Raw genomic sequence first — 12610 nt, forward strand, 5'->3', positions numbered from 1 at the left:
AAGTTGGTTTATCAAGACACATGAACAAACATTAAGACATTAGAAAACGCTTTGGTCCTGGAATCTTGATCATTTTTTCTGGTCCCAGGACCGAAACGTTGTTAGTGTTTCTTCTCTTTTACATTTAGTAATGTATACAGGAGAAGGGGTTACTAGCCCCTTGCTCCTGGCATTTTAGTCGCCTCTTACGACACGCATGACTCACGGAAGAATTCTTCTCCACTTCCCCATGGAGATAAACCATTTACATAAAATAATATGGGTGAAATGAAAGTACCAAGGTTGAAAAAATGTTTTATTGTGCTATCACTATTGACAACTCTCACAGTTGATGCAATGAATGAATGAATTTACAAATGACATTCCATTACCTTTCATAAAGTATATTGATGCAATTTATGGTTGATATTTTTTATTTAAAACATTAACAGGAAGAGACATTTAAAAAAAATTGAGAGGGAGATACACAAATAACCCGCACATAGAAGAGAGGAGCTTATGACGACGTTTCGGACCGACTTGGACCATTTACAAAGTCACACCGTGTGACTTTGTCAGTGGTCCAAGTCGGACCGAAACGTTGTCGTAAGCTCCTCTCTTCTATGTGCGGGTTATTTGTGTATCATTCCAGCCACGGTATTGTGCCTTTTTTTGTTATGAGAGGGAGAGAAATACACAATTTGTTTCTCTTTAAAGAATAATCGTGTAACTTGTTGTAGTCTGTTTGCAAGAAATTCTGTGCATACTGTGTGTTTTTAAATTAATGTTCTCTACACATATACTGCTATGTATGATGATCTGTGTAACTGTATTTGTGTATACCTGAATAAACTTGCTTGTACAGTGGACCCCCGGTTTACGATCAGCTCCCAATGGGACCAATTATGTAAGTGTATTTATGTAAGTGCGTTTGTGTGTGTATGTTTGGGGGTCTGAAATGGACTAATCTAATTCACAATATTCCTTATGGGAACAAATTTGGTCAGTACTGGTACCTGAACATACTTCTGGAATGAAATAATATCGTAAACCAGGGGTCCACTGTACCCTGGTTTAAATTTTTTTTTTTTTTCGACAAACTGGCCAACTCCCACCAAGGTAGGGTGACATAAAAAGAAAAATGAGTTTTTCTTTTTAAATTTAGTAATTTATACAGGAGAAGGGGTTACTAGCCCCTTGTTCCCGGCATTTTAGTCGCCTCTTACGACACGTATGGCTTACAGAAGAATTCTGTTGTACTTTTCCCCGTGGAGTTGAAATTGTCGTTATTATTATTATTATAAATTCATCAGATACAGTATACAAATTTCCAGAATATTGACCTGCATAAAAAAATTTGACACAATGTTAATAATGTTTTTTCTAGTACACTAGCATTATAAATGAATGGTCACAGAACCGACACGTTGATAAATTAGACACGTGCAACTCTTGGGTATCTTTATTAAGGAAATGTTTTGCCACACAGTGGCTTCATCAGTCCATACACAGGAGAAGCTTGAAGAGGAGGAGAATGAGGTAATCAGTCCCTCAACCTAGGCTGAGGTTTATTTCTCTTTTAAGGTGTGGGTTGCTGTAAGCATGTGTGTATAAGTACATGCATAAATATACATACTGCATGTATGCAGTGGTGGTCCTGGCAATTTTGGTGTCTTTGGCAAGGTCATACAAAGGTGTTATACCCCTTGTCAATAGCACTTAATCCCCCTGGTGCTTAAACTCTGCCACAGTAATAGTCACCAGACACACACTGGCTTTAAATTAACAGGCAACTCGTTAATTTATTCTGAGCTTCAAGGAAGAGCAAGCTGTCTACAGAAAAGGAAAAATGAATGTGTTGTGATGCCCTTCACCACCAGTTGACACCCTCAGTGGCTGGTTGTTCGCTGTATGCCCAAGAATACCACTGAACATGTACTCCAGTCAGTGAGAACATAGGTGTATACAGTATATTAAGCACAGATACTCCTTGACTTATGGTTTGACTTGTAATATTTTGACTTTACAGTGGTGCAGAAGCAATTACTCTGGAAATGAAACTTTAGCTAATTACCCAGCATGAAGGCAGTAAGTCTGTAACTTGTATTTAGTATTTACGTACTTTTCAGTGCTGGTTTACAGTAACTATTTGTTTATTTATTGAGTGATGTAGTTATTTATTATTTGGCAAAATCCAATTTGACTTACGATATTTTTGATTTACTATGGGTTTGTCAGAACATAACCCCATTGTAAGTCGAGGGACGCCTGTATTTTATATAATCGTGTTTTCTACTAGTTTACAGTTCGTATTGCTATAGTATGCATTTTTATATGTGTTTCAAGGTGAGAGTATCATTATTATTTTATTAGACAATGGCTTCCTAAATATAATAATACTGGATTAAACATCTGTTGTAAGGCCCAAGTTAATAATACTGAAATCTGTCCTTAAATATGATAAATATCTAATAAGCTGACGTGTGCATCAGTAGGAAATTGACTCAAAGCTGCCGCAGTGTACTAACGTACCTCAGAGCTACATGTTAAATATGCTTTGTGCGTACTATATAATATGAGATACAATATTAGTTCAAAATACACAGTACTTAATGTAAGGTTGGTACATTAGTTTCCATCATACACCTTAGACCAATGGAATGTTGTTCAGAATCTTGTAAATCCTCAGTGATACAGGGGTTCAATTCTGCATGATTCTTGCCCCTGGTCATTGTCCTTGTCAAAAATCTGAGGGTCATTTCAGTCCTGCCTAATTCCTGCTGCTTCTCATTGTTTTAATCTGTTCAACTGAATAAAAAAAAGTTCAGGAATAAGCTTTTTCTCTTAACGTACAGGCATACCTCACTAATATGGCAGGTTAGGCTCCAGACCGCTGCCATAAAGCAAATATCACCTTAAATCAAATCACAGCCTTTTTTTTTCACTTACAAGTGCATATAAAAGCCTAAAACTTGTTTACACTATCATTTATTAAGTGTGCAATAGGACTAGGCCTAAAAAAATGAAGCAAAAGCAAATTTAGATCATTTTATTTAAATGACTGAAAACCATCTTAAGAGCAAGGCAAGCTATGAAAATAATAGATATGAATGTACAGTGGACCCCCGCTTTACGATCAGCTCCCAATGTGACCAATTATGTAAGTGTATTTATGTAAGTGCGTTTGTACGTGTATGTTTGGGTGTCTGAAATGGACTAATCTAATTCACAATATTCCTTATGGGAACAAATTCGTTCAGTACTGGCACCTGAACGTACTTCTGGAATGAAATAATATTGTAAGCCGGGGTCTACTATAACTGAAAAGATGACATAGGTAACAGCTCTTAGCTTGTAAAAAAGTTAGGAACCTTAACTTGTGGAATCCTTTGTAAAAAAAAAAAAAATAAAAGCGCTCTAAAGCAAACACCGTATTAATGAGGCATGCCTGTATTATTTTTGTATTATTCTTAATAAGACTAAGTCAGTGGTGTGCTGACAGTTAATTTACCTTTTATGTTTAATAATGTTCTTAACAGATTTCTTAAACATCAGCCTTCAGAAGTGTGAACACTAGTAGTCTGCGACATTATTTTGACATCTGAAGTGATAATGTCTTTTAGGGTGAGGTTTGTGGGTTAAAGACTGCCTATTATAAGCACTGCTTGCTATATCAGGAGACTTGGTCTGAGTTTCACATCTGGGCCTCTATCTTGTGAATTATCTGAGGAATACTAAGCAATCATCAAATGACAAAAATTGATCCAACAATTCCATTATCTATCAAAAAGCTTATTACTTCCACCAGTTCTTGAAGTCCTTCTTCAGTATGGAGTTGACGATCAAAGAACCAAGTGCCAGACACAACAAATTTGTGTATTATAGTCATGAATGCATGTAAGAAATTTTCCCCTAAATCACGCATCACATCAAAGTAAGAGATTTCCTCCACCTCGGATGCTGCCTCTTGGCGAAAGAGAACCTTATTAAAGGTATTGCAGTAATCATCACAGAGCTCCATGTAACGGTCACGTAATGTGTCTCCTCTGAGCAGAGTGAGCCAGATCCATGCGGCATCACGAAGTGGAGGAGATTCCAGTTCTTGACTGCCTCTCAGTCTTATAATTATCATATCCTCCTCCTCTTCCAGTTCCTGTGATCTGATCCAAATATCTCTGCCACATATGGGACCCACACTGGGTATTCTGCAGGTCTGCATGGCAGAGGCAAACTGCAGAAATTGTGTCAGTGTTGAAAGGTCAGAATGCAGCGCCTCCAAGCGTCGAACAGTCCTCTCATTACTGCCAGAGTTCTTTAAATTATCCACCATAATTGATAAATTAGACTCGACAGTATGTAACTGTGATATTTGTGCCGTCCACTTATCCTTGACGCAGCCTCTTGACACATGCCTACCACTGCCTGCCTCAACATATTCCTCAGTACCACATTCTCCTCCCTCTGCTCCATCTATAGTAACAGATGCTGCTGATTGAAATTCATTTTCATTTCTTTTAATCTGAAATGGTGAGGCTGCATTAGATTTTTTATTCTGTTTTGCCTGCTCTAGGAGAGTGTGAGCATGCAAAGTGGCAAGAGCACGAGTGACAGCAAGTGCATGTTCAGTAGTCAGTGTGGAATAAGGGTAGGGGATGAGACCACGGGAGATGAGATCAGCATAATTGGCCTGGATGAAGGTGACTACACCACCTCGGTACAGCAGTGCGTGGTCTGGGGTGTTCCCTTCACCGACTTCTGGACCCATGAAGCACTCTGCTCCACACAGTGTGTCTGGACCAACCATGCCAATCATGTTGCCTGCAAAATAAATGTAATATATTAGTAATGCAATAAGATCACAGTAAACAGGTGATAGCACAATATGCAAAACAGCCACTGTGAAAAAAAAAGAAATAGTGAACTTCCCAGCAGGGGAAGATCTACTATGAAACTAATGAAGCTTAGGCTTCAGAGCCCCTAAACCCGGCGGGGCTCCTGAAGCAACTTTAGTCCACTTAGTTTAAAAAATTTGAGTGTTGTATGAAGGTTTTTTTTTTTTTTTTTTTAAATTATATAGTGTAATTCAATACAAAACAATAGTTAAAAATTACAAGTTTATTAAAGTATGATGTAGGGTAGCCATTGGTGGTTGTGAAGGTGATCCCATAACAGTTCAAACTTTAGGGCCACAAAAATATAGGTCGGCTTCTGAGCACTTTCATGATTTCTCGCATTATTAGTGATGTGACAGTTATAATAATAGAGTTGAGTGTTATTATATAAAGTACAGTGCTAATGAATGAGGTTGTCAGAATTTCTATACATAATTTTAATAGAAATAATTGTGGTAAAATAACAGGTCATTAAACATGAGGTTTCTGTTAAATTCATATCAGTGGTAGAATATACTGACATGTGGGTGACCCCGCGGCCTGGCTGGCCAAGTTCTCGCTTCACACACGGAGGGCCCGGGTTCGATTCCCAGTGGGGTAGAAACATTTTGATGTGTTTCCTTACACCTGTTGTCCTGTTCACCTAGCAGTAAATAGGTATTTGGGTGTTAGTCGACTGGTGTGGGTCGCATCCTGGGGGACAAGCTTGAGGACCCCAATGGAAATAAGTCAGTCCTCGATGACGCACTGACCTTCTTGGGTTATCCTGGGTGGCTAACCCTCCAGGGTTAAAAATCCAAATGAAGTCTTGTCTTAATAAGACAGCATACAGTTTATTGTATTTTCTCAATAAAATGCCATAAACTGCATATTGTCTTGTTAACATTGTATTGTGTATCTGAAAAAAAATCTTGGATTTATAATACATGTCATGGTATAGAACTGTTCTTGTTACAAGGACCCTGATGGAAATGTTAATTTGTCTGATATTCTTGGGTTATCCTAGGTAATTTACACTTATTAGGTATGATAATTATACTCTGTATCTGTGCCTAAATATTTATTTACTAACCAGAGCTTGATAATGTTTCAGAACTTTGGTTCTCTATAAACATTAATTTGAATATATACAGCCTCTCCTCGCTTAGCGACGTACTTAATTACCAACGACACTGACTTACGATTGGCTCTCTGACCAGTATGCATACCTAAATAATGTATATTAGAGCTGATTTCCTCTATTCTGTGTATTACAATACACTACTGTATAAACATTTAAAAATATACTAAAAATGTTATAAATGGTGCAAAGGTGACATTAAAGCAATATCAAAGATGGTTGACATAAACCCAGTACCATTATACAGTGGACCCCTGGTTTATGATATTTCATTCCAGAAGTACGTTCAGGTGCCAGTACTGACCGAATTTGTTCCCATAAGTAATATTGTGAATTAGATTAGTCCATTTCAGACCCCCAAACATACACATACAAACGCACTTACATAAATACACTTACATAATTGGTCGCATTGGGAGCTGATCGTAAACCGGGGGTCCACTGTAGTATGCTTCTCATTTATCGACGGATTCGTTTACCGACATGGACTTAGGAACAGATTTTCATCGTTAAGTGAGGAGAGGCTCTCTTTGAATGAAAGAATACTCCCTGTGACTAGCCAGGGTTTATTAACAAGAAATGTTAATGTCCTGACATGTCAGTTTTGCTCAGCCCTAACTGTTGACAACCTGATGTAATACAGTATATGACTCGCGAAATCGTAATGTCACAATTGCAAACAAACCATACCATGGGCAAGGACTGAACTCATGAATCATATTGTAGCCAGCTGGCCTAGTGGCTTGCGCATAGGCCTAGAGTTTTACAACTTGCTCACCATGGGTTCAATCCCCACCTACAGTATGGTTTGGTATAATTCGTATATTATTGAGAAGTTGTAGTTAAAGACGCATGAACAGACACTTGCGACGTTTTATTTTGGAAATAATCCAGTCGTGAGACCTTGTTCATTCCATAAGTGAAGTACCAGTAGGTCCCAGAACCAAAATATTTCCACTCTCCCCACAAGGGTACTTGTTTCACTAACAACTTAGTATTTATCTTGGCATAAATTGTGGGCATATTTTTCCCTTTCGTTTGAATTTGCTCACAATCTTGGTCAGTGACCTGGAATGTTTTATAGATGTGGAATGTAGAAAGTGAATAACTAAAAAAGGCACAATACCATGACTGGAATGATACACAAATAACTCGCACATACCAGAGAGGAGCTTACGATGACGTTTCAGTCCGACTTGGACCATTTACAAAGTCACACAGTGTGACTTTGTAAATGGTCCAAGTCGGACCGAAACGTTGTCATAAGCTCCTCTCTTCTATTTGTGGGTTATATTTGTGTACAGAAAGTGAAATACGTACAGTAAGTCCTCAACTTACAAACACATTGAGAATCTTCTGTATTTTGTATAATACAATTATTATATCATTGTGTATAATATCATTATTATACACAATACAGAAGGTCCCCAACGTGTTTGTAAATTGAAAACTTCCTGCCTTATGAATATTATACAGTGTACCCCCGGTTAACGATATTTTTTCTCTCCAGAAGTATGTTCAGGTGCCAGTACTGACCGAATTTGTTCCCATAAGGAATATTGTGAAGTAGATTAGTCCATTTCAGACCCCCAAACACACACACACAAATGCACTTACATAAATACACTTACATAATTGGTCGCATTCGGAGGTGATCGTTATGCGGGGGTCCACTGTACAAAATTCATGAGGATCCCAATGTTTGTAAGTTTAAAATTAAAAAAAAATTAAAATTCTCTATTTCTCTGTTAATATTACAATGTGGGGTTTACATATTATAAGGTATTATTACATATTATAAAATATTACAAAGAAAGCCACTAGTATGCCTAGGTATGCCTAGGCATTTCGGGCAGACTAATAAGTTTTTACTCTATATTGACACATGATATGGATCATACTGGTATTAAGGTTAGGTAATTGTAGTGATGAACTAGATTTATAAAACTGAGGTAGTTCAAAATATTTAAGAACTTAACAATTAGTTTATCTATTAATGGAAATGGTCTCGTTTTGGCATGATACAGTTTCTATATTGGAGTGTCTTAGGCAAACTTATGACTAGCTTAAGAATTATGAAGCAATAGCTGCATTCAGAATTTTTTGTTTACATTCATGTGTGTAGATGAATGGTTCAGAGAACCAACAAGTCATGTGTTATTTAGGGGGAGTCAGATATCAATAAGTGTATTGTGCATTGGATATGTGCAAGATAAGGTAATTTTCATGTGGTCAGCTGCTGGTGGGGTGTGTAAAGGAGACAATGTTTTTTAATGGTGCTTTTGAAAATGGTGGTTGTGTCTGCAGTTCTAGGGTTTTCAGGCAGGGAGTTCCAGATTTTAGGCCCTTTTATGTACGTACACTGAATTTTTGTATAGATTTAGCTGGAGACTGGGAATGTCAAAGAGATGTTTGTGTCTGGTATTATGTCTATGGGTCCTGTCACAACTATCAAAGTGTTAATATTGGAATTTATGGTTCTGTAGATGTAGATTGCAGAGTAGTAAGTGAGAATGTTCTGAACAGTGAGTAAGTTTAGGTCTTTGAAGAGTGGGGGGGGGGGGGGGGGTGTTGTCTAGTATTGGATTGCTTGATAATTCTTACTGCGGCTTTTTGTTGGGTTATTATTGGCTTTAGGTGGGTAATTGCTATTGATCCTCAGGCACAAATGGCATACGTGAGGTAGGGATAAATGAGTGAATAGTATAGTGTGAGTAGGGCTGATTGTGGTACGTAGTAGCGTATCATAGAGAGGATCCTAACAGTTTTGGATACTTTTTTTGTGTGTTGGATATGGGTGCTGAATTTCAGGTTGTCATCAAGGTGTAGGCCTAGGAATTTGCCCTCTTATCATGTCAGGTAATGGGAACAAGCCCATTATCTGTCTCAGTGCTGGTGGAAATGATATTGGGAAGGGTAGGAGAGAAGAGCTGCTAGATAAGTACAGGTCAGCTATAGATTTCATTAAGTCTAAGGGAGGGATCCCAATCATATGTAGCATCTTGCCTAGAAGGGGAGTAGGAAATGAATGGTTGTCTAGGGCAATTGGTGTAAATTGCTGGCTAGACAGATACTGCAAGGAACTTGCAATCCCATTCATTGACAACTGGAACAACTTTTATGGCAAACATGATATGTATGCAAGGGATGGGGTACATCTCTCTGGGGCAGGGGTGGTAGCACTTGCAGACTCGATTGAGAAGGCCATTGGTGAAATGCCTATGATTTTAAACTGATGGAAGATAGAGGTATGGGTGTGTGTGGGAAACAAGCAGGTTGCAACACTAGGGTTGGAAACAGTAAATGTATAAAAGGCATTCAGCATGAAGTTATAAATAAAGACAATAGAACAGGTCAGCAAACAAAGGGGGACAGCAGAGGGCAGCAAGGGACTAGCTCCCTTAAGGTTTACTATACTAATAGCAGGAGTGTTAGAAATAAGATAGATGAGCTAAGATTAATTGCAAGTGCAGGAAACATAGATATTATTGCTATAACAGAGACCTGGCTCAATCTGAAAGATAGAGAGATGCCCTCTGAATGTCACATACAAGGCTATAAATTATTCCACACTGACAGGGTCAACAGGAAAGGTGGTGGAGTAGCGATGTATGTCAGAGACAATTTAAATTGTTGTGTTAGACAAGATATTAAATTAGAAGCGTCAGCCACTGAATCTGTTTGGTTACAGCTTCTCGAGGGCCGAGAAAAACTAATTTTGGGTGTGATTTACAGGGCCCCAAATCTTGATAGGGAGTGCAGTAAACTTCTATGGGACGAAATTCGTAAGGCATCTACATACGAAAATGTTGTGCTAATGGGAGATTTCAACTATAGACAGATTGACTGGAGCAATTTGACAGGAAATTTAGAGTCGGGTGACTTTCTTGATACGATCCAGGATTGTTTTTTAAAACAGTTTGTGACAGAGCCAACTAGGGGAAATAACCTCCTTGACTTGGTTCTTGCCAGTAGGGAAACACTAATTAATAATCTTGAGGTTAATGATGAGCTTGGGGAGAGTGATCACAAATCACTCAGTTTTAACATATCATGGAATTCCCCTAATAATGGCAATCTAGTCTCCGTCCCTGACTTTCGCTTGGCTGATTTCATAGGACTGAAAAATTACTTAGGTGGGCTGAACTGGAATGACCTGACTAAGGGTCAGGTAGGTGGTGATGGTTGCCGATATGATGCTTTCCAGGGCATAGTTCTAGCTGCTCAGTCAAATTATGTTCCAAATAGGGAAATCAGATCAAACAAAAATGATCCTAAATGGATGAACAATAGATTAAAATATCTGATTGGTCAAAAGAGAGGCATATATAGGCAAATCAAAAGAGGAGAGGGGCAATTAAGAAATCGATATATTCAGTTAAAGAGAGAAATAAAAAAGGGAATTAGAAAAGCAAAAAGAGATTATGAGGTTAAAGTTGCAAGAGAATCGAAGACTAACCCAAAAGGATTCTTTCAGGTATACAGAAGTAAGATCAGGGACAAGATAGGCCCACTCAAAAGTTCCTCGGGTCAGCTCACTGACAGTGATAAGGAAATGTGTAGAATTTTTAACACATACTTCCTCTCAGTTTTTACACAGGAGGATACCAGCGATATTCCAGTAATGATAAATTATGTAGAACAGGACGATAATAAACTGTGCACTATTAGGGTCACAAGTGACATGGTCCTTAGGCAAATAGATAAATTAAAACCTAACAAATCCCCAGGCCCTGATGAACTGTATGCAAGGGTTCTAAAGGAATGTAAAGAGGAGCTTAGCACACCTTTGGCTAATCTTTTCAACATATCACTACAAACTGGCATGGTGCCAGATAAGTGGAAAATGGCAAATGTGATACCTATTTTCAAAACAGGTGACAGGTCCTTAGCTTCGAACTATAGACCAATAAGCCTAACCTCCATAGTGGGAAAATTTATGGAATCAATAATTGCCGAGGCAGTTCGTAGCCACCTTGAAAAGCATAAATTAATCAACGAATCTCAGCATGGTTTTACAAAGGGGCGTTCCTGCCTTACGAATTTATTAACTTTTTTCACTAAGGTATTTGAGGAGGTAGATCATGGTAATGAATATGATATTGTGTATATGGACTTCAGTAAGGCTTTTGACAGGGTCCCACATCAGAGACTATTGAGGAAAATTAAAGCACATGGAATAGGAGGAGAAATTTTTTCCTGGATAGAGGCATGGTTGACAAATAGGCAGCAGAGAGTTTGCATAAATGGGGAGAAATCAGAGTGGGGGAAGCGTCACGAGCGGTGTTCCACAGGGGTCGGTGTTGGGCCCCCTGCTGTTCACAATCTACATAAACGACATAGATGAGGGCATAAAGAGCGACATCGGCAAGTTTGCCGATGACACCAAAATAGGCCGTCGAATTCATTCTGACGAGGACATTCGAGCACTCCAGGAAGATTTGAATAGACTGATGCAGTGGTCGGAGAAGTGGCAGATGCAGTTTAATATAGACAAATGCAAAGTTCTAAATGTTGGACAGGACAATAACCATGCCACATATAAACTAAATAATGTAGATCTTAATATTACGGATTGCGAAAAAGATTTAGGAGTTCTGGTTAGCAGTAATCTGAAACCAAGACAACAGTGCATAAGTGTTCGCAATAAAGCTAATAGAATCCTTGGCTTCATATCAAGAAGCATAAATAATAGGAGTCCTCAGGTTGTTCTTCAACTCTATACATCCTTGGTTAGGCCTCATTTAGATTATGCTGCACAGTTTTGGTCACCGTATTACAGAATGGATATAAATTCTCTGGAAAATGTACAAAGGAGGATGACAAAGATGATCCCATGTATCAGAAACCTTCCCTATGAGGATAGACTAAGGGCCCTGAAACTGCACTCTCTAGAAAGACGTAGAATTAGGGGGGATATGATTGAGGTGTATAAGTGGAAGACAGGAATAAATAAAGGGGATGTAAATAGTGTGCTGAAAATATCTAGCCTAGACAGGACTCGCAGCAATGGTTTTAAGTTGGAAAAATTCAGATTCAGGAAGGATATAGGAAAGTACTGGTTTGGTAATAGAGTTGTGGATGAGTGGAACAAACTCCCAAGTACCGTTATAGAGGCCAGAACGTTGTGTAGCTTTAAAAATAGGTTGGATAAATACATGAGTAGATGTGGGTGGGTGTGAGTTAGACCTGATAGCTTGTGCTAACAGGTCGGTTGCCGTGTTCCTCCCTTAAGTCAATGTGACCTGACCTGTCTAGGTTGGGTGCTTTGGCTTAAGCCGGTAGGAGACTTGGACCTGCCTCGCATGGGCCAGTAGGCCTTCTGCAGTGTTCCTTCGTTCTTATGTTCTTATGTTCTTATGTTCTTATGTTTAACAGTAAGAGTGTTGTCAATCTTAATGTTTAACTGTGGATCATTTGCTCTGTTACCAAACATAATATAGAAGGTTTTATCAATGGTGAGTGTAAGTTTATTGGCTGTCATCCATGTAGATAATTTTACAATTGCATCATTAGTGCTTTTATTTTTTCTGAAGCCAAATTGGCATGGGTTGAGTACGTTTTGTGTTGTTATAAAAGAGTATAATTTCTTGTGCATGAGTTTCTCAAAGATTTCGGA

The 12610-nt window shown here is 38.5% G+C and overlaps 1 protein-coding gene across 3 annotated transcripts in view; it reads right to left on the reverse strand.

The window, feature by feature from the left end:
• Nucleotides 1-281: 281 nt before the first annotated feature.
• The window catches only part of LOC128704693 (uncharacterized), a 50411-nt gene continuing 38082 nt past the window's right edge, over nt 282-12610 (reverse strand). For all 3 annotated transcript variants that reach the window (XM_070080334.1, XM_070080332.1, XM_070080333.1), the window contains one exon: nt 282-4797. In XM_070080334.1, the coding sequence (XP_069936435.1) occupies nt 3725-4797 (1073 nt within the window). In that variant the 3' untranslated portion in view covers nt 282-3724. The remainder of the gene's footprint in view (nt 4798-12610) is intronic.

This window comes from Cherax quadricarinatus, unplaced genomic scaffold (genome assembly GCF_038502225.1).
Source record: "Cherax quadricarinatus isolate ZL_2023a unplaced genomic scaffold, ASM3850222v1 Contig328, whole genome shotgun sequence".
Lineage (NCBI taxonomy): Eukaryota > Metazoa > Arthropoda > Malacostraca > Decapoda > Parastacidae > Cherax > Cherax quadricarinatus.